Source organism: Cibotium barometz, chromosome 30 (genome assembly GCF_041138505.1).
Source record: "Cibotium barometz isolate CiBa-2024 chromosome 30, ASM4113850v1, whole genome shotgun sequence".
Lineage (NCBI taxonomy): Eukaryota > Viridiplantae > Streptophyta > Polypodiopsida > Cyatheales > Cibotiaceae > Cibotium > Cibotium barometz.
The window spans coordinates 40,657,779-40,680,716 of NC_141075.1; the positions used below are offsets into that span (position 1 = coordinate 40,657,779).

General features: G+C 45.5%; 1 protein-coding gene across 2 annotated transcripts in view; it reads left to right on the forward strand.

Annotated features, from left to right (window-relative positions):
- LOC147621488 (nuclear pore complex protein) overlaps positions 1–21,516 on the forward strand; it is a 99,860-nt gene extending 78,344 nt beyond the window's left edge. The window contains exons 14-26 of one of the 2 annotated variants that reach the window (XM_086824243.1): positions 2,930–3,018; positions 3,136–3,267; positions 3,395–3,517; positions 3,625–3,723; positions 3,846–4,037; positions 4,198–4,369; positions 4,489–4,639; positions 4,758–4,960; positions 19,931–20,069; positions 20,217–20,374; positions 20,481–20,597; positions 20,730–20,827; positions 20,966–21,516. In XM_086824243.1, coding sequence (XP_086680369.1) covers positions 2,930–3,018; positions 3,136–3,267; positions 3,395–3,517; positions 3,625–3,723; positions 3,846–4,037; positions 4,198–4,369; positions 4,489–4,639; positions 4,758–4,960; positions 19,931–20,069; positions 20,217–20,374; positions 20,481–20,597; positions 20,730–20,798 — 1,644 coding nt within the window. In that variant the 3' untranslated portion in view covers positions 20,799–20,827; positions 20,966–21,516. The remainder of the gene's footprint in view (positions 1–2,929; positions 3,019–3,135; positions 3,268–3,394; positions 3,518–3,624; positions 3,724–3,845; positions 4,038–4,197; positions 4,370–4,488; positions 4,640–4,757; positions 4,961–19,930; positions 20,070–20,216; positions 20,375–20,480; positions 20,598–20,729; positions 20,828–20,965) is intronic. The other variant, XM_086824244.1, reaches the window with a different exon arrangement.
- The last annotated feature ends 1,422 nt before the right edge of the window (positions 21,517–22,938 follow it).

Sequence of the window (22,938 nt, forward strand, 5' to 3'; positions counted from 1 at the left end):
ATGCATTTTTACGCATTTGTGAAATGCATAAATGTGAAGATAGTGCATCCCTTATTTAAATGATTATAGTCTTATCATGTGAAACAAAACATGGTTTCACTGCGTGACCTGATTATAATCATAGTTCCCCCTCTGTCCCTTTATGAATGAGATCCAAGAGTGGAAGTACAGTCCTGTAGTGTGTTTGTTACTTCAATGTATGCCTTGAAACCTCACTCAAAATCACTAATACAGACTCAAAATTGCTACCATATGATTTTAAGGGGACTTAATTCACTACATGATCTGATTATACTGATAGCTCCTCCTTTGTCCCTTGATGAACGAGATCAAAGAGCGGAAGTGCAGTCCCGTCACTCGATTAAACTTCAATTTATGCTGTGAAATCTTACTCAAAATCATTCATACACACTCAAAATGGCTACCATACGATAGTGGATTGATTAGGGGACTTAGTGCCTTAGGCTATAGCACATATTTAGAACATTGATGTAGCCCATATATGTGCCTTTGGCTATAGGATTGATGGGACCAATGAAACTCATACGCTATTTATGTGCCTTTGGCTATGGGATTGATAGGACCAATGAAAGTGGATGATGGTGGGGGACTGCACTACAAGTTGCTCATCATTGGATCTCGACAGCTCGAGTTCCGGTTCCCTCTTCAGTTCATGGTCCTCATCATCCTGTGGAGAACCAATAGCACTCAAAGCATTTGCCAAGCCTTTCACCTTGTGGACATACTCATTGATGGACAAGGAATTCTTCTTCATACCATGTAATTCCTGCTTGAGTTGCATTTTGCGAGCCTTTGTATTCGTCTCATAGAGAACCATAAGTACATCCTGTGCCCCCTTGGGATTCTTCGCATCTTGTGTATAAACAATCATGTGATCACTTATGCACATTGAGACCCAATGCAAGACTTTTCTTGCCTTCTCATGCCATGACTTATATTCTGCCACAGTTGCCATATTGCCAGGCTCTTTCTCCTCACCAATGACCAATTCACACATGCCTTACCCACTAAAAAATTTTGTATACAAAATATTCAAGCTTGTAAATTATTCCTATCAAGCTTCTCCTATGTGATTCGTGATAAACTTGCATCCGCCATACTTGCCTTCAAAAGCGGTGTACACTTCAGAGTTAAAAACTGTTACAACAGTACAAATCTGAAAACAGAGAATACTTGTGCTAACCAAAAAATTATTGTTTTGATCTTTTCTTGTAGAGGGCTTCATGCTGGTCGTGTCTAGGTATAGAACGCCCAAATCCGACACTGGAGCAAAAAGTTATGGCCAAAATGGTGGAAGGCAATTATTAAAAAAAAAAAACGGCTTTTCTGCATAGACGTAGCATGTGATCACATCCACATGTCCCCTCTTCTTGCAATAAATCACATATATGAACCAAACATGGGCATCAATATGCTCTCCAAAGAGTGTCCCAATCTTCCAATGAGTGTCCGATTCACTCAATGATCCAAATACTTGCACATTGACAACTCTATGTTCTTGAACAAGGCAATCTCCAGTACTAGCATTCATCACCGGTTTGCTAGTAACAAGTCAATCACTACAAGAGCTGAAAGTGTTTACTTCAAGTGTGAGATTAACTCACTCATACATAGATATACATTGCCATTCCAATTATGTACACGTTCACACATACAAGCTTCAAATCAAACTAAAAAAAGCCTTGTTTTCCACACACAAACTGCTCGGCAATTCACTGTTTTGGACCAGCTGAGACTAACTCCACTTATGAGCTCTAATACATCAACTGAATACATCCATACATGCCAAAGGATCTTCTCTAGCAATGTCCCAACTCAATTTGACAAGATCTTGAGTATAAAGCACCTAATCACTTGCAAATCAGTGACTAATTGAAGTAACTTGCAGGGGGGATCATGTATTTTACCTGCCAAGTTCTTCTTCTTGCTTGGAGCTCCTGGATCTGTGCTATGATACCAAGATCAAAGAGTGGAAGTGCAGTCTCTTAGCTTGATTGTACTCCAATTTATGCTGTGAATTCTCACTCAAAAATCACTCATACACACTGAAAATGGCTACCATATGATAGGGGATTGATTAGGGGACTTAATTCTAGCTTAGTTAGTGTGGATAATCATGAAATGGCAAGGCTGCAAAGAGCTCACTATAGAGCCTTACGAATTTCACACACCCATTCACACAGAAAAAGCTGTGGATAAAGTCTAATGTCCATCCACACTACCAAAGTACTAGGAGGGTGCCCAAATGGTGTTGGACACTTATTATCTAGCTACCACACACTACCACACGTAAGAATATGCAGTCCAGGCTGTCACCATATCCAAAGATAATGCCATGGAGCCACGTCAGTTGCTCTATACACCAAATATCATCCCAGAGCACGGGCACTACTTGAGCTTGCTATTTCAACAGAATGTCGGGGAAGCTCTCTTGGGCTGCAGTTGGTTGAAAAAGGAGGATTTTTTTGAGAGTGGGAAGGGTGCTTATTGGGGCCAGTAGGGTAGATGAGTTAGTGTTTTAAAGTAGGTTGTGTTCCATGGAGAAGTGATAGTGTCGAGAAGTGATAATGTGGAGAGGGGTCCATTGCAGATTACTAGAGCTTGAGTCACCAAGAGAGGTGGCACATGAGTAGGACATGGAGATTTGAGAGAGCTCTAAGATTATGGAGGCAACTTTATCAATGTGATTGAACAGTCATTATTGAAAGAGAGCTGGATCAGGAAACAACTCAGTGCAAATAGTTATAGGCTACTAGTCTAGCGACATGCTATGCATTTAAAAATTTAGCATGATCTGCATGAGAAGGATTGATTCTCTGACATGGTTTTATTACAACCTGTTTAACTTTTTTTTTTTCCATTCTTTCCTTCTAAGTATGGAATTTTCAAGTGCTGTTTTTCTATGTAGATGAGTATAATACTTGGAGAAGTTGGACATCTCTTGGATCTGTTAAGAGCTTGGATCGTTCCTCCAGAAGATCAAAATGATCATTGGAGGTAACCTCAGACTTCTGCCTTGTTCCAGTTTTTTTAAAGTGCCATCAATGTGCTGCTGCATCCGTTTTCAGTAATGATGGTTCTGACATATCTGTTCCGACCTTTTGCAAAATAAAGATCACATGGCCATCCTCAGATGATCCGATTTGGAGCACACTTAGTGCTTGTTTTGCGCCATATCCTTGAGGAGGATGTGAAAGAGCAGTTCAGAGAAAAGCTCTGGCTTGTAGGTGACTTGATCTTAAACACGTGAGTGTTGCAAACCACCTTTCTTATAGTCTTCTGATTGATCTGACAGTTCTTTTACTGTCTAGTTAATTGACCTGTAAAGCCTGTTATTTAACATCACCACACGATGTCTTTTGGCTACATTTAGCTATGCTATATTTCTTTTCACTCAAAGAAGAGAGGAGCTTGTGGGTATTTACGCAGCACAATTGGCTCCATACTTGTGCGAGGAGCTATACTTGCACATGATGGAGCTTAGGCAAAATGACAGGTGATTAGATTGTAATCGTTTAAACATTTAATCAATAAATATGTGAGTATGTTGACCATATATATATGTATATGCTTTTCTTCATGTTTAATGCTTGCTTTGAACAGTGTTCTTGTCAAGTACAAAATTTTTCGATCAGCTTTGGAGAATCTGCCATTCAATGCAGGGGATCCTTTGAAGGGTTGTGTTTCAAACATTCTTGAAAGGTAGTTCTTTAATTCATGTTGACATTGTATTAGCTTGTCTGAAACATGGCAGACACCTTTAATTTGCAGCATTTTCTGCGATGCCTTCAGGTGCTGCTCATTTGTTGGTCATTGATGTATAGGGTATTGAGCAGATCTAGAGAAGTCAAGCAGGAAGCCAGGCATCGCAAAGTTGAAGAGGTTGAAGAGTATCACCAACACCAGAGCTTGCGGAAGGCAGTTGTTGTTCAATGGCTTTGCTTTAGCCCCCCTTCAAACTTGGAACACGCAAAGCAATTATGTGTGGAGTTGCTTGCAAGAGCAGTTCAGCATAGGTGTGGGTCCCTTTTATACCATATTTTTGTATCATCAATTCTTAATAGGGTTTTCTTCTCCCTTTTAGGAAAGCCTTTTAAGTTTGTGGTGGACTGTAGGTTCGTAATCCTTGATTTTTTTGCATAATCTCATAACATGTTTGATCTTTGTGGTTTTCAGTAATCTTCTCCTTCGGGAGTTTGCACTTATTTCACTACGAAGAAACTGCAAGATGCCTGTTGGGGCGCACATGCTGTTAGGATACTTGGTAGAACCATTGAAGCATTCAATTGAGTACTCCCTTTATCCTCAGCATAGTATGCAGGAAAATGTCCATGAGATTCAAGAATGGGTAATGCTACTGAAGCTTTTGCTGGTATCATTTTTCAAGCATTTGTCTTGGTTATGTCTACTGCTTACCCAAAAATGTTGGTATGGTGAAATAATAACTTCTCATCTTGGTGGTTTTAGAGAGAGTATTTTACGTGTGATGCTTTATATCGCAATTGGATGAAGATCGAAATGTCGAATGCACAAATTCCAGAACTCTCACTTGAAGAGAAAGATATGGCATTAACAGCTGCCAACGAAGCCCTTGGTGCCACGTCTTCTCTTTTCCGAAGTATATGAAAATTTTCTATTTACAACCCAATGGTGGCTTAAACAGTTGGTTTTGGTTAGAAATATAACTGCTTCGTTTTTTTAATTGGAATTGCGTTGTCCTTTTGCTTGAATTGCAGGGAGAGGTTATGCATGGCTGACAGGGCGTGAGTTCTTGCCTGAGTATTTGGCATGTCCTGAATGGATAGAGCTTCATGCAGTTGGAGTGCTCGTTTCTCCTTCTGGAAACTGCTTGGTTCCGGATGCAACTGTATGCACAGCTTTGAGAAGCTCTATGTATTCTTGTGTAGGTGAAGGAACTGTGATTATGCGGCAACTAATGGTATGTGGATGTATTAGCATTATAGTCATGTGCTCCACCCTTTATGTTTGATCTGAATATTTTGTTTATTAGGAGGATGAGTGGGAGTGTGGCACACCTCACATGTAGGATAGCATGTACAGGCCCATGGGCAGGCACAGAGTTCACGTGGTGGCGATGATGTTGCAAGTTGTGGACATGGCTGACAACAGTAAAACAAACCGACCAGTAGCATTGGTGCATATATATAAACGTGGGTAGCCAAATCATCATAATCATCTGATTTCCTCAGCATTGGACTTCACAGAGCGTTTCTCTGTAGGCGAAGTGCTAGCCAGGAGTGTACACTAGGTCACAGGGCTGCAGTTGACGTTTTCACTCAGCCAGATCCATTGTACTAGAGATTCAGTTGTAGTCGTCCTTTTCTTGTACATAATACAGACGAGTTTTAGGACTCTTGTGTGTGATTCTGCCACACTCTTCTTTCTCTCTTCATGCAGGTGGATACCTCGCACATACATTCTGTTCACGTCTCCCTGGAGCAGCTGCCTATCCCCCCTGACGTTGCGCACACGCTGTTTATGCCAGTTTGGGTGCAGCAGGCCTCCCTATTCCCACCCGCCCTTGTGCAGGCCCCCGAGGGAGTAAGGCAGCCCTGTTCAGGCCTCAAGGCAGTAAGCCTCCTCTCTCTCTCTCTCTCTCTCTCTCTCTCTCTCTCTCTCCTCAGCCCCATCTCTCTCTACCGTGGGAGAAGTGGAAAAAATCAGCAAACAGGTAGCCCTCATGGAGGACACCTACAAGAAATTCCTGGGTGATTTCAAAAAAACCTTTGACCGTGCTCTTAACCAACAAATAAAAGAGACAGGGGGCCCTCCAGAAGGAGGTACAAGACAAGGATGCAGTGCAGCAAGTGGCCATGCTCAAGGCAGCCCCCCTCACCACAGAAAACCCAATTTTGGGGGAACTTCAGGCCCAAATGGCGGCACTTGAGGCCAACATTAAACAAGATGTGGAGGACGGGGAAATCAGCAAAGACCAGGTACTTGCAGCCGATGTGGAGCAGCTAAAAGCTGCAAAGGACAAGCTGCGGGAAGAGCTACAGACCATGAAATCTGACCGGATAGAAGTGGTCAAAAAACAGAGGCCCCCACAAGCTATCATGAATGAAACCCTGGAGGAGGAGAGACGCAAGAAGGCGAGAGACACGGTACCTACGGGTGCGGTGTTAGCCTTTGGCCTCTGGGAAGTCATGGTGTGAACAATCTTACACACGAGCACTTTTTACCCTGTGTTGGCAGGGGTTTTTTCCCCGTGTGAACACACTCTAGTGTGTTGGGCACTTTAGCCCTAGGACTAATAGCATTTTGTACTCTACACATTATTATTATCATAGAGTACTTCCAGCTATCTTATTATGTCTCTCTCTCTCTGAGCTTGATACGACTGTGTGTGTGTGTGTGTGCAGAGCATCTCCTTCCCCATCCAACATTGGTATCAGAGCCATCAGCTGGTCGTCCTGTTGCCCTGCAGCTGCCCAACTGCCCACAGGTCGCCTTTCAGCTGCTCGCCATTTAGATTTGGAGCAGTAGTCGCCTCTCAGTTGCCCCTCGTTCAGATCAGCAGCCAGCAGCCGCTTGCAGCCGTCATGAAAAACATTCGTCGCCGCCTGCTTCGCCCACTGCTCCCTTGTTTTGCCTATGCCAGAAGGCTTGCGTAGGTGCGAATTAACAAATCCCCAAATCAATTTTTTGATTTATGGATTTCCGCCAGCACCGCCATAGTAACGCCCATCCGTTGGCTGAGTCGCCTGCTCGGCTCGCCCGCCACCACTGTTGCAAAGCCAGTTTTTCAGACCAATTTTTTTCGCACAGCTGTGTTCCTCAACCTTTGCCGAATCTCCCAAGTCGAAGCACACTTGAATCAGAGCCGTGTTTAGGCCATTGAATCTCCTTTGTAAATTTTCAGCTTCTCCAAAAACAGAGCTGAATCAAGCCGTGGGTTAAATCCGGCATTCCTCGTGCTCTCTCTCAGTGCATTCGGCATCAAAATACAACATCCTAACACCCATCTTTGGGGTTTGCTTTGGTCATCAAGCCTCTATTCAGATAACTTTTCTATCCCTACACTCTGTCATCTCAATACATTTGCAGGTCCTTGTCATCAGTGAATCATTGGGCATCACGGAAGCCTGCCTTTCAGTGGGCAGAGGGTTTGCAGTGCATTGTGCAGCGAGCTTGGGACAGACTGTCAGTTACCTTTGAGACATGGCTAATAATGATGATGTATTTGGGATTCTCTCTGCTGAGGATAAGCTTGATGGGACTAACTATCCCATGTGTGCATATATGATGAAGCATGTATTGGTTGCAATGAATTTGTGGGTATATTTATGTGGTGCTGAGTTAAGGTCTGTTGGTCCCGCATCTGCAACTAGCATGTCAGGGGGGATTCACTATTGGAACGAGTGATTCTGGTTCCAATGGAAGTGCACCGCCTGCACCTAGTCCTTCTACACAAGAATAAACTCAGATGGGATGCTAAAGATGCGCAAGCTCATGCCTTGATTGCTCTCTTGTGTAAACGGCATTACAGAATTGTAGGCTGCAGTAGCGGAAAAGTACGCCATCATCCAGATGGTGAAAAGTCAACAAGAACCCTTGCACAAAGAGCTGTGCAGGAGGAGAATGGAGTCAGACCATCTAGGAGAGATGGAACTCCACATCAGGGAACTCCAAAAGGCCAACAAAGAATTCAAGGATGAAATGGAAAGAAGGAATCAAGAGGTTATGTAGTTGCACGGGGACTTGGGCAGGGCCAGGGAGAGTCAGACTGGACAGAAGGCCAGGTTACCTTAATAAGAGAAGAGCACATCAGAATCATCAACGAAGTGTAGGCCAGGGCTGTGATGATCCGCAATGAAGCTCATTTAGCTTATCTACGGAAAAAGCTTGACTTGGAGCATATGACTGAGGGTGATTCTATGGATGGATTTCTTATTCGTGATAAGGATTTGTGAGAGTAGTTAATCAATATTGATGAGGTGATACCTGACAGTTTACTTGTCTCTATGGTTCTCAATGGTTTGCCTGAATCCTATCAAGGATTTGCTACCACTTTTCGCCTCTTGACGAAGAGAAATACAGATTTGTACACATTTGATGATTTGGTAGCTCTCTTGTTACAGGAAGAGCAATCTCGTTCCAACCAGAACAACATGATTACTGCAGATTAGGCCTTTGCTTCCTCTTATCATGGCCAAGGAAAATCTAGGGCTGGTTCTAGTGCTAAACCTAAGGAAAAAGTACAAGCCCATTCAGATCCTTCTAAGTCCAAAGAGAGAAGACTCAGAAGAAGAAGAGATGCAACTATTGTTGGAAACTTGGTCATGTAATTGAGGAATGCAGGAAGCGTAAAGAGAGTGAGAAAAAGTAGTAGCAAGGTTTTACTGCAACTACAGGTGATAGTGCTGAGGGAGAAAATTTCGCACATGATGGCTATGCCTTAACAGCCACATGTAGTGATTTGTCTGTCTCTTGTTTGTCATGTCGGATGCTGATTGGTATTTTGATTCAGGTGCTACACCCCGCTAGCTCATTGACACCTTGCGTGACAGCAAGTTGCCTACACTGATGCCATGTCATACACATTGCCTGTCAACATGCATCTCATTTTGCTAACACAGCTCTTGTTGCTACTGCACGTAATGAGGAGCCACTTTCTCATTTTGATGCATTGGAGAATGATAATTGGGTTACAGCCATGCGTTCGGAGTTGGCTTCCATTGAAAAGAATACTACATGGGAGTTATGTGACTTCCTTGCAGGCAAGCGTGCTATTGGCACAAAGTGGGTGTATAAATTGATGGCTGAGAGGTCCCCTTCTATCACGGTACGTGAGAAAGTGGTGTGGTGGAGGTGGGAGCATGTCCTGGATCTGGAGTTGGGAGCAAAGTGGTTGGCTTCCCGTGGGCTGAGTACGCCGGGTACGTCAAAGTGCACAAGCCCGTTCCGAAGTGACTCCTCTCAGAAGGAGCAGAGCTGAGGTATCTTGTAGTGGACCCATGTGGTCCACTATGCCGGCATAAGAAACTGGTGATGGTTGGCTGGAAAGGAAGGAGGGGTGGTGGCTGTGGCCGACACTCCCTTAGGAGTGCCTCTCTATGTCTGCGAAGCTCCAATAGGAAGAGTCCCCGGCAGTGCTAGTCTAGGAAGTCCATGATCGTGGATAATGGGCCAAAAACCTCTCGAAGGAGACAGTGTGCCACACGCACTCTGCACTGTACTGCATGGTGACAAGATGGCTCACCATCAGTGCAACACTTTACAACAGTAGGACCCTTTTAGGATATTAAATTGTCGTACGCCGTGGCCCCATTGACGAGCTACGTAGGTCATTCCTCAACCTTAAGAGTGTAAGTCAGTCAGTCAAGTCCCTTAGCCCACTTGGAAAGAATCATTCATGCATGTAGAGTTAGTAGAAACCTTAGGGTTTGCATTAGAAAGCATTCTGCATTTGCATAGCATTCACCCCATATGCATATACATCATTGTAGAAGCATCAGAATATCATTCAGCATTTTACCCATTATTTCTAATCGTGTAGCTTTATTTATGCAGTCAGCCAGCTTTGCAACCAGCCAACTAACCCTTGCTCATATAAATAGCCATCACTTGCATCTCATTGAGCCATCTCAGCATTCAGCAGTTGGCTCATCATCGTACAGCAAGTAGATCACATCATTATCTCATCAGCGTTTCAGTCCACAACATCTGGAGCTTCATCGCTTGAGTATATAAGAGCATTCTTCAGCAAAACGTGTCAGCCAGCATTCAGCCAAGGAAGGAAGCGCTTTAGTACTTGCGTTTTCAGCCTCCATGCAGAATTCAGCACGCATATATCTCATTGTTTTGCTACAGCCACTTTGTGAAGGTAAAACGCATCATATTCATTCATTCATAGTGCATAACACAGCCTAGAACAATCCCAATCAGCCCCTTCTCTCAGCCTCAAATTTGCAGCCTTCCTATAGTCCATTGAAAGAGTGCATAGGCATTGAGATCAGTCATCATTGGTGCTTCTACAGCCATGTACAGTTTAGCCTGACTCTTGGTCTTTCAAAGGTCTTGCGTTTGGCTTATCTACAGTTTCAAGTCAGTCCTTCATTCATTCTCTTCAAAGATAATAAAGCAAATACTCCTAGCAACAAGAGGGGGCCCTTCAGTGGGTAATTTGGGACCCAATAAGGTATCTGTCTCTCTCTCTCTCTCTCTCTCTCTCTCTCTCTCATCTCTTAAAGTTTGAGTGATAAAGTGGATTGCTAAAGACTCGCGAAGCTCAGGATAAAGAAGGTGGTGTGAGACTTTGTGTGATAGGATCCTTCATTACGCATAATTCCGCTGCATGTTACATTGGTATCAGATTCAGCTTGTCCAGACTCCACACACACCACATCCTAGCATGAGAGCATCCTTGGATGGTCATACTTCGCTCCGACAAGACCACTGACTTCAGTAACATGTCTATAGAGGAGAGTACACATCAGTAGGAAGACATCTCCTCTGAAGGAGACCATGCTTTTCCTCCTACTACAGATACCATAGCTCTACACCGAGCACAGAACCAGCTTCTCATGGAGCATCTCCAACTCTTGGCGGCAACAGCAACAAAACCCACTCCTCCAGTTACCCCCGACTTCGTCACCCTCTTCTTTCAGATGGAACAACAAAGACGACATGATGAAGCCAAACAACGAGAAGAAAAAGCAGATAGATGAGACTATGAGGAAGCCCAATGCAGGCTTGAAGAAGACCAGCGTCAGGCTGAACTCGCCGCTCAGGAGCACCAACGAGAGCTTGATCGAGAACGCATGCTACTTGAACACCAACCGAAAAAGGAAGCCTTGCATTTGAAATATCAGCACCTGTCTTTAGTTTCTCCACCCATAGGTGCCACCAACCAGCATCTTGTAACATCAACAACCGTCAACTGAATTTTAGTAAGTATGATGGTAAGTGTGATCATTTAGTTATCAATCAAATTTTTCATCGGTTTAATGCTTATTTTCCTTTGGCAAAACTAACAGATCCTCAAGACAAAGTCCACGTAGTGTCTCCCCACCTCACGGGTGAGGCAGTCACTTGGTGGTAGCATTGGTCTAGTATCCATACAGACCACATCACAGGTGTCACGGCTTTTCGCTGGGATACCTTTGTCCATGGCCTTAAGACCAGATTTCTCCCTCCCCAGTATTTTGACCAACCTGGCAGATGAGTTCTTGGACTAAGACAGAACAGGTCACCCGTGCTTCAATTTTCCGTTAAGGTTATAACTTTAGCACAACAATCAGGATTATTCGAGCAGGCTAAGATGGATTAATTCATTCGTGGATTAGATCCTAACATCCGGTTCACACTTTGTAACTTAGAACCTAGCATATATAACCGGGCTTTTACTCTTGCTCAAAACGAAGAAATGAAGCTGAATGGAGGCAAGCCTAAGCAACTGCAGTCTAGTACCAAACCCCAGCAGCAGCAATTTGCTTCGCAACCAGGGCAAGGTAATGTGTCTTCTAAAGATGCTAAGAAGGACGACAGTTCTAGCTCTAGTTCAGGGGGTAAGAAGGATAAGGAATCGAAACCTAAGAAAATCCCCCAGGAAAAGACTAAAGCAGGCATCACTGGAGGCTATCTTCCTCCACAGGAGCAAAGGAAATATCAATCAGAAAACCGATGTTTCTATTGTCATATCATTGGGCATGGTAAGAAGGATTGTCAGAAATGGCAAGCAGAGCAAGCCTCCAAAGAGCCTTCTGTCACAGTTGCCACAGTATCTCTCGCTCCTACAGAACCACCTGCTACCACCAATGCGGTTCAGCTATTACCTTTCATGCATCCCATGCCATCCGTAGTGCTTGATGCTAAGCAAGAGGGTGAGGCTATAACCACACAGAAAAGCCTGATCCGAGCTTATGGCTCTGCCAAGGGCCGCCAATTCATAGTCCTTTTTCACATGGGCGGTTCTAAGGACGCTATCTCTCCCCAGTTGGCTACCAACATGAGTTGTACCTTAGTGCCCTATCGTTTGAAGGTAGACGTGTTCACACCTGGTCTTCGCACCCAATTTCTCAAAAGGCACAGCAGTTTCCTTTTCAAGTTCAAAAGACCTCATTCCAGCGAGATTTCCTTGTCTCTCCTTTTTTGGGGTGTGACCCGATCTTAGGAATCTAGTGGTTTCGTCACTATGAACCAATTCCCAATTGGGGGCAAGAAACTTTTAATATCTCTAAAGGTTTTCCTGAGCCTCTCATGATTCGTGGGGATAGGAACATTCTTGGGATTCCTTTGATTTCTCATCTCCACGCCCAACGAGCTATCCACAAGGGAGCGGAAGGAGCATTGATTTACGCCCAGACAGCTTATGTCTCATCGATAACATCTGTCTCATCTTCTTCTTCAGTCCCTCAGTTGGCAGATCTCCCTTCTCATTCAAAGTTTTTGCTTAAGGATGATCTCCAACCCAGTTTCCAACCCTCTCGTCTTGAGGATCATCATATTGATTTGGTCCCTAGGACAGACCCTCCTAGCAAGTTTCCCTATCGTCTTTCCAAGACTTTCAAGGGCAAGCTAGAGCAGCAATTAGTACTCAAACATTTGGAACCTGTTTCTTATGGACAAGTTTTCGCAGTCAACATAGACCACCAAGCACTTAAGTGCCCCCCGCGACAATGCCAAGTGTCCAATGGAGTGATGGGCACACCAGTTTGTAGGACTAAACAAATACATCCTTGGTAAGCATTACCCAATGGCCAATGCTCTTAGTAGACAGACCTGCATCCAGACCATTCAAGAGCCTACCATTCTCAAAATCTCTAGAAAAGACTTGGATAGCATAAAAGATCAGTTTGTCGATTCCGCAGAGTTGGTACTCAACCCAGTTTCGTCCTCAATTCAGAGAATGGCCATTATTCAATTCACAAACAGGCAATAAGTCTAGACGAGATGTCCACTTCAAGGAAGGGGATTGGGTCTATTTGCACATCATGAAACAGAGATTGAAACAAGTGGGCAAACGCTGTCCCAAGCTTTCTTTCCGTAGTTTTGCACCCTTTCCTATAGTTAAAAAGTTAAGTGATGTCTCCATGAAATTAAAGTTGCCTACCAGTTGGATGATGCATGATGTTTTTCCTCCTCCATCGTTGGAAGCACGGTTCCGGTCGAAGACACCGTCAGTTCTATATGAAGTTCTGAGATCGAGGTAGCCACGAAGCAGTTTGGCTAGACGAAGACTTCTTTCAAGAGTACCCGCAGTTATTGGCGAACTACTTGGAAGCCATGAACCTGCCACCAAGCTAAGCAGGAGGGAATGTCACATGCACTCTGCACTGTAGTGCATGGTGACAAGATGGCTCATTATCAGTGCAACACTGTACAACAGTAGGACCTTTTTAGGATATCAAATTGTCGTACGTCGTGGCCCCATTGTAATCCTCAGTCCAGGATATGTCAGGCACGAGCTACGTAGGTCATTCCTCAACCTTGTCAGTCAGGTAGTCAAGTCCCTTAACCCACTTGGAGAATCATTCATGCATGCAGAGTCAGTAGAACCTTAGGGTTTGCATTAGAAAGCATTCTGCATTTGCATAGCATTCACCCCATATGCATATGCATCATGGCAGAAGCATCAGAATATCATTCAGCATTTTATCCTATTTATTAGCATTTTACTAGGCATTTTTTCCATATCATCTCAGCATTTAATCCCATTATTTCTAGTCATGTAGCTTTCTTTATGCACTCGGCCAGCTTTACAGCCAGCTGACCAGCCCTTGCTCATATAAATAGCCATCACTTGCATCTCATTGAGGCATCTCAACATTCAGCAATTGGCTCATCATCGATTCCGGGATCAGGGCCAGCCACTCCGGGGGGATGGAAGAGCTAAGTGTGTCCCTACCTTGAATCCTTGTGAGGCTCCTTTCTTGCGCCTCTGGGGGCAGATGTCTGAACGTAAGCCAATCTCCAAGTGACCGAGCGGGATCCATGCTCAAAGCTCCCCACAGTACGTGTGGGCGAGCCCCCAACATGTGACCACTAGGCAAACGGACCAGAGGGTTCCAGATCAGAGGCTGTCAGAGACGCTCCCTGGATGCAAATGGAGTGGACTCCTGAAGGGCCGGCCTAGCATACAAGAGGCTGGCTGCAAATCTGTCCTCAAATGCAGGGCTAAAGCCACGAGCCCACATCTCCTGGGATCAGGGCCAGCCACTCCGGTGGGTGGAAGAGTTGATGTTCAGGCCTACCCGGAATTCTTGTGAGGCTCCTTTCTTGGGCCTTTGGGGGCAACTGTCTGAACGTAAGACAATCTCCAAGTGACCAACCGAGACCCATGCTAAAAGCTTCCCACAATACGTGCAGGTGAGCCCCCAACATGTGACCACTAGGCAAACAGACCAGGGGATTGCAGACCTGAGGCTGTCGGAGATGCTCCTCGGATGCAACTGGAGCGGACTGCTGAAGGGCCGTGATCCCAAGGACGCAAGAGCTGGCTGCAAATCTGTCCTCAAATGTAGGGCTAAAGTCACGAGCCCACATCTCCGTGAAGATCCATTCGTACTCTAGGGCTAAGGGCCTCCCAAAATCGGGGTGCGGGCGGAGATCGTAGCTTGGAGGAAGTCCTTCTAGGACTCGCTGCTTGGAAGAAGGCCATGAACTATCAACTTGCCCAAAAGGTCATGGCTCTGAAAGGAGGGGTCGATGATGCCCATGCCCCCCTTGCGTCGCGGCTGAATGATCACTCTCCAAGCCACCTTGGCCAATAGTAGTCCTCCTGTAGTTGCCAGCCCAAAGAAAGTTGTGGATCAACCGCTGAATCTAACCAACGCAAGCCTGGGATAAGGCCCAATGGGAGGTGATGTACCACATGGTGGGGAGAAGGTCCAAGTTCGCCACTATGACTTGGCCAGCTAAGGAAAGCTTGGCTGGACTCCAGTATAACAGGTTCTTTTGAATGCTCAGAAGAAGAGGGGCTAGTTGTTGCTTTGGGGAGATATCGATGCCCACCTGGCATCCAAGACAACAAACTGGATTGCCACTCGGGATACATTGAAAAATTGGACTCCGAATCGGGGGCAGGTGATGAGCCAAATCCCAGTTGATCTGCACTCCAGATACATGATCTGCACTCTATTGCCTCAGCAAATCTCTGGAGGCTCCCCTCATCTTCGGACAGGTATGTTGTTGTGTCATCAACGAACTCAGACTCAAGCAGCTCCTCTTGTGCGCGGATGGGAAGGCGCATCCCATGCGGCCTCCTAAGCAGAGAGAGAACTACTTATGGCCTTGGCAACAAACAAAAGTAGATAAGATGCTAGTAGACAGCCCTGCCAAACTGAGTGAGAAAGCAGAAACCTGTCGCCTTTGGCTCTCTGAATGAGAACCTGGCTGTGTGAAGCCTAGAACCGAGGCCCCAGAAACAACTCGGACGCACTCCTAAGGGAATCCATTCGGCACATCGTCCCCTCCAGAAAGCCGAGTCCACTCTGTCATAAGCTTTCTCAACATATAGGAGGACAATAAGATCTTGCTACCTCAACTTGGCCGAAGCGGTCGCCTCCCAGAAAGTGATGATGTCTAGAATGCTCCAATCCTGGATGAAACCCGTTTGCGTGCCATGGATCAAATTGGGAACGCTGAACCCGCTCAGGCGCATCCAACACCTGTGAGTATACGGGGGCACCTGTGAGGAGAGAGCGGAAGAAATTTGTGGCAATGGATCTCACATGGGGGGGATCTGCAACAATGGATCCATCGTGGCCTCATAACCTGTGGATACCATCCCTCTGCCTCTGTGGGCCTACTATCTCAAAGAAATCCTTGGTGATCTTGTCTCCTGTCTAGGTCCAAAAGGAGGCTCTGCCGTGGTATATGACTTCACCCTCCGCTCCTCGATGGAACTAAGCTCTGTACGGGGTGCAACCATCTTGGCCTCAATCCACGACCTATCTGGGGTACTCTCTTGGAGCTGTAGGGAGGCTAGGCTCTGACAGATGCTCCTTTCTTGCTCTCGGAAGCCAGCCAATCTGCTTTGCGCTGCTGCTTGCAATAAATTGCTGATCTCTCCAAGCCCTGTGTCCAAGAGGCTTGGCTGAACTTGAGCGAAAATCTAGACTCTTCTAGATCTCCTCTATCCTACTGCATATCTTGGAGTCCTGAATGAGGCTGTCTAGTATCCAGGTGCTCAAATGTCTGTCTTGCCTCCAAGGATCCTGCAATAGAAAGACAGGTGCATGATCGGAGAAAGTAGTGTCTGCCAGAATACCAATCATGCCACCACATCCACAAGCCCATTCATCTACATAAAACCGGTCTAATAATCTGGACAGGTTAGGGGCTGTATTCCTCCTGTTGGATCTCGAGAAACATAGACTCCTGGGTTGCATCCAAGCTCTAGTAAATGCCAAGGGTCCTGTCCCCTCAAAGCCGAAATCAACTCCTCCCAAGCTGAGTGCTTTGTGCCTGAAACCGTAGCCATGCCACCTCAGAGTCTGTCCTTTGTCGACTCTTAACATGTTGAAATCCCCACCCATGCACCAGAAATCTGCTTGTGGGAGGGACTAGCGAATTGTACTCCAGAAAGTGGTTGTGCTTGTTGTGGCATTTGGCACATATACATTCAGAAAGCCCACTTTGTGCTCTCCAATTTTGATGGTCGCCCATTGAGCTCTTCGAGTGACAATGGTGCCTGAGTCGACCACTACAGGTAATAATCTGGACAGGTTAGGGGCTGTACTCGTGTTGGATCTCGAGAAACACAGACTCTTGGGTTGCGTCCAAGCTCTAGTAAATACCAAGGGTCCTGTCCCCTCAAAGCCAAAATCAACTCCTTCCAAGCTGAGTGCTTTGTGCCTGAAACCGTAGCCATGGCACCTCAGAGTTTGTCCTTTGTTGACTATAACATGTTGAAATCCCCACCCATGCATCAGAAATCCGCTTGTGGAAGGGACTGGCGAATTGTACTCCAGAAAGTGGTTGTGCTTGTTGTGGCATTTGGTGCATATACATTCAGAAAGCCCACTCTGTGCTCACCAATTTTGATGGTCACCCATTGAGCTCTCCGAGTGACAATGGTGCCTGAGTCGACCACTGCAGGTAATAGCTGCCTATTGATGGAAATGCATACCCCACCCTGGGTTTTGGGACCAAAAGGTGTGAGTCCTGCGCTAAAGGATCTTCCCGCAGTTATGGGTATGCCCTTCAGAAGATGATGCTCCTGGAGAAGGAGAATGTTGATGGGCTCAGCGACTACTGCTCTGTGAAGCTCCTCTCTAAGGACCCCGTGCCTCTGAAAGCCTTGGGGTTCTCCCAAACCCTGAATGTTCCATGAGACAATCCACATAACTAAGATCTGTGGGAGGTGGAACTATCGGAGCTGCCCTCCACTTGGTGTGGGTTTAGGTGGAGAGTAATCACTATCTGTCCTGGGGCGAAGCCATGCCAGATGGGCACGAATCTTGTCCTCCATATGGAGCCACTCTGTCTGAGCCCTGGAATATGCATCCTTTGGGGAGGAAGGAGTATTGCCAGTGAAACATGAAGAAACACAAAGAGGAGCACCTCTAGTCTTGAGGACACCATCTCCCCTACCGGGTCTTTGTGGCCAGAGCTACCCACCTCCAGCCGTGCCAAAGGCGAGAAGTGAGTGAGCACGTCGGTGATACGTAGATCAGGAAAATGATGTGAGAGCTGTATGGCCTGGACATGAATAGTGGCAGACACCGATCGGCGACTCCATACTCCAATCCGTTCCCAGTGCTGCACCGAGGGGGAAGGAGAAGATCATCACACCACTCTCTGGGGTGGAAGGCCTGGAGTGATGCAAAACCACATAGATACGAATGGGTGGCACTGTCTCCTGGAAATACCGGAAGAAGCTGTAGTCAACTGGTTGCTAGGATGCATTGGGGGGGGGGGGGGGGGGGGGGGGGGGGGGGGCGTAAAGACTCTGGAGGAAGAGCGCGCACGGGAGAGGCAGCGATGGTCATCACTACTGGCTCTGTGAAACGGTGGCTCAAGCAGTGAACTGAACTAGCCTGCTGCCTCCTCTCCGGGCCAAATGCAGCCAGCGGGTGGACCCCACGCGGGGGGGGGGGGGGGGGGGGGGGGGGGGAGTGCAAACACAGGGCTGGGAGGCGGAGGGCTCAGAGGAGCAGGGCGATGGTGAGGGCAGCTGACGCGCAAATGGGGGGGAGCTCCAGCGCTCACGCTCGACTCATTACGACGATATAAGCCCAAGTGCTCTACAGGGAGTGCTTTGATTTACTGATCAAAACCGAATCCGTGCATTATTATTTTGAACACACTGAAGGTTGGATTCATGTCTGCCTTTCACTCTTCTGTTGGTTGGCATCCTTATCACTTCGACAGTGAAGAGTCTGACTGACTTCCAGACTGGAAATGCAGGACCTCTAGACAGCTTGGAGAGGCTGTCCTCTTCAGGACTAAATTTTAAGATTGTCAATGGGGTCATGATGATAATCAATATTGTAGTGCTATTATATTATTGTAGATGGTGATGTTGGGAATTCGGATGAACTACATGGAGACATGTATTACTAAATAATTATGGCCTGGAAATCTTTTGGCATTGAGGCAGATAGTTAAAAGAAAACAATGTAAGAATCTACAGAGTTGTACGTTAACACTATGCAGGATCATTCATAGGACTAGACTAGGCACAACTTGCAAACGAAAAGAGACGGAGAAGAATACTGAATTACTGTTGCAAAATGGTGGCAAGTGCTTTCCGCCAATGTGCTCTGTTTATAGGATCTGCAATGACATGTGCGGAAACTGCTAAGATGGAGGTCATATGCCTTGAAACCAAGGGCGCACAAGCAGTGAAGGTAGATGTGATCAATGAATAAGGGGCTGTACTACCTGTCTATATATAACTAGTAGACTACACACCTTTTGTGCAGCTTTTAAACCCATCTAGGATTGTTTGGGTGCTCATTCGGGCACTTGCAAATAAAGGACAAAGCGACCTGAGAAGATCTCGCTTAGCCTTTAGTGCGATCAGATATGGGAATATTGGCCTGCATGTAGCAAATTTTGGATGTGCGCTAAATCTATCCAAGCCTTCTCAAACCATGTGGCCACAATTGGCCACCTTTGGTTTTATCCCTTTGGACCTGATGGACCATACTACCCGATTGGGGTAATATTAGACTACACAAGGTCTTTGTTCAGCTTTTAAACACATCCGGGTGCCTGTTATTTCCTGCAACCTGAGAACATAGTGTCTTAAGAAGATCTTCCTCAGCTCTTAGTGTGGTCAATTAGACTACACAAGGACTTTGTTCAGCTTTTAAACACATCCGGGTGCCTGTTATTTCCTGCAACCTGAGAACATAGTGTCTTAAGGAGATCTTCCTCAGCTCTTAGTGTGGTCAATTACAGAATATCAGCTTGCACTTCATGTAGCCTATTTGGTTGTGTGCCAAACCTATCCAAGCCATCTCAAACTATCTGACCACTGGCATCCAAACTGGGATTTGAAGGGCATTTGGGCTGCTCAAACAAAAGCGGCTTCTTCTCAGAAAGGGGGCCTTACAACATAGAGCTAGCCTGTACCTGTGCAGTTACAATGATGAGAGTGGAAAATTGATTTCCAACAAAGAGAAGCACGGACTCAAGGGTGTAGTTTACCACGTGCAAGAGGAAACTTTAAGTGGCAGACAAGGCTTGTCTCCACATTCTGTGTGAATACTTGTCTGGACACAGGCATTTATGCCATGTCTGTCAATGGTGATGTGACACGGTTAGTATCTGAGTCAGTGCTGATCTCGGCAGTAGCATGACATCCTTCAGAGAGCTTGAAGATTGTTTGGTGGCAACAAAATTCCTTTCTTCAAAGGAACAAATTCCTTAATTTGAAAGCAACCAAGGGAGAGTTTGCATTGTTTGCATAGGTCTAAATTTCCTCTTGACACAGGTAGAAACGTCTGTGAGCGGAGTTGGGAACTGTATCAATGTGCATCTGCGATGCTTGCCAGTTAAAGGGGATGGAGTTGGTACTTGTTTAGGAGGCAATGGTGGGCTACTGGCAGAAGTTATATCAACTGCAGTGAAAGGTAACACAAGCTTCTATTATGTTGTGGCTAGCTGACTGTCATTATACGCATGCCATTGGGGTTGGAAGCTTTTAGAGTTCTATTTTCCTACCAAAAAATAGACACGAGTAGTTTTATCCCTTCCACAATTTCGTGTTTTCTGAGCAGGGGAATTGGACCATTTTCAAGTTGGGCTTGCTTTGGAGGTGTTACGGTTGGATGCATGGTTTGTTGACAAGGACGACAAGCGCACTCCTGCAGTTTACATTACACAGGGTCTCTGTCGTCGTTGCTGCCTTCCTGAACTTATATTACGCTGTATGCAGGTATTGGTAGCAACAGTGAGCCTGAATATGCACGGGAATGTGTGATGCGTGTACATGAAAAGTTATTCCACATTAACTCCACCTGGTTGAAATTTTATGGTTGCAGATGAGGGTCTCTTTAGTGGACTCTGAATTCTTTGTAAGTGACGAGGAAGATCTGCTGGAATACATTGCTTCATCAGAAAACAATATACACGAGCTATTCAGTCCTAGACAGTTGCAGGTAAAAAGCTTCCACCATCAGATTTTGACCTTATCCTCTTCTTGAAAGTGAAAAAGGCAAAGATCTTCACACTTACTGCATCAATCCACAGTTCTTCTGGTCATAAACCCTTAAAGTTGTGTTTTTTTACAGGAGTTCCTGCTACTTGAACGTGAATACATGTTGCAAATAATGGAGTTGGCACAGAATGATCTGTCGTGATTCCTGTGTTTCTACCTTCTGTTCCCAAGGTACACATTTCCATTACTGTTTTGTTGATGCTCCAAAGCAGCCCAAAGTCTGCAGAATTGGCATCCATATGTGTCTCTATTGCATGTGGTCTAGCATCAGTTGGCTCATTTTTATTACTGTTGGAAAATGTGTCACAGCTTTAATGGAAGACCCCTGGTCAATGACTAGAGTGCAAGACGTGTTACAACCGTGCAAGGGTGCAAGGAAACAAGTTAGACAGAGCTCAGTTTTGTCTTCTTTTTACATTTTGTTAAGTCACACCTCTTGTATGCCACGACGAGTGTTGTTTTCGTACCGACGAAAATTTTAGAACACATTGAATGTCTTGAAGGGTAGCTTGAATCTATTGAAATATAGAGTGATGTAAACTTTGCAATTGCACTCGGTAAGATAAAGCTCTGATGCCTCCCTCCATGCTAAGAATCACAAAGGGACAGGCATGCAGCTAGTTCAATCACACACTTCATAAATATCACATGGGTGTCAAATGAGCAACCCCACTTTAAGCCTAGGTCCTATATTGTATATGGGGGTCTTACAAGGTACACATGCCCCAGTTAATTTACTCTTGTGGTTATGATGTACATCTCAAAGGAGGTCAACATGCATGTTAGGCCTTCTCAAGGGTCCGGTATCTGAATGAATGTGAAGTAAAAAAAGCGTTTGAATCTTTAATCAAATTGTCAAAGCAGGATGGCTTAGGTGCTTTTCATCCACTGTAGTGTTAAATCACATGATTACGTATCTTGTGGTTGGAGTTGTATGTCTCTATGTTGGCTAGTGATGGGTCCATGATCCTTTTTGTGATGTGGTTGCCGGTTTGTTCACTCATAATCTAGTGCATTCATTAGGTGTTTCATTACTCAGACAGGTGTATCTTGAAAAATGTCCGAAAGAGCATTATCTATGGAATCTGATTTATCATATTTTCCTTTTGGTCGGCACTGTGACTACTGACCATGCTACCCCGGTGCCATTATTTGAAGCACTAGCCTCGACCTCATACACCGGGTGCCTCCTCAATGGCACCCCTTCTCACACCAAAAGTTTGGGAAGGGAAGGTGTAGGGCACGCGCGCGTGTGTGTGTGTGCATGAAAGAGAAAGAAAGTTATATTAACATCTTCGAAAGTCCCAAAGGCTCTATGAGACCAAAATGATGTGTACATAGTGTCTATGAAATCTCGTCATCAATGAAATAAGAAAAAGCAACAGTAAACTAAAACTGAAAACTGAAAACTGAAAGCTAAGATCTCAGGCTATGAGATTATACAAGATGAAAAATCTTGACCCTATTATGCCAGGTATAAAGGTACAATAAGTGACGGGATATGTGAGCTGAATAAAAACATGCAACCCTGTAGGCTGAGCAAGGGCCCATCTAAGATGTCCATCATGGGTGATATAAGAAGGCTAGAGATGTCAATAGTTTGCTATGAGAATGAGGTTGCTTGGTGGTGGGCTGGATCTATTGAATCTGGTGTTGATGAGCTTGGATGGCCGGGGCCCAATGGGATGAGGGCGTCTAGCTTTTTGGAGTGTACGTGTCTGACCTGATAAGACTCTTTGGGTGTGTTGCGGGGGGGGAACTGTTGTATAAGCTCGTGTATACACTATGTTGGGCTTTGGTGCCTCCCTATCCACCCCTCTAGGTTGGAAAAAGCTGGTGATGGTTAAAATTTCTTTCAATGGCCATAGGCAGTCTATGGTAAAGCACGTCGTGTCCATTTGGTTTTGAATTTGCATTGACTTGAAATTCAATCTTGTTGAGCACTTTTCTCAATTCTCCTTGCAATCCATCCCACTTGCTCGGTTTGGTTATTGTTGGCTTGGGCTACTTCTTGCCTTTCTCTAGTTAGGCTCAAGGATACGAGTGAAGATGAGAGCTAGCTTGATGCGCGATGAAATAAGGGTAGGATTGGATTCTGGTTGATGGTTAGGCTAGGGTTGTTGGAGCAGGCACGCAATCGAGAGAAACGGGCGGGAAAGTGGATGGGCGAGAGTGAACATACAATATAGCAGCGGGCACAAGCGACCAGAGATGGGTGGGAAGGTGAACACAGTATAGTAGTGGGCGCAAGTGATTGACAAGCACATAGTATAGCAATGAGT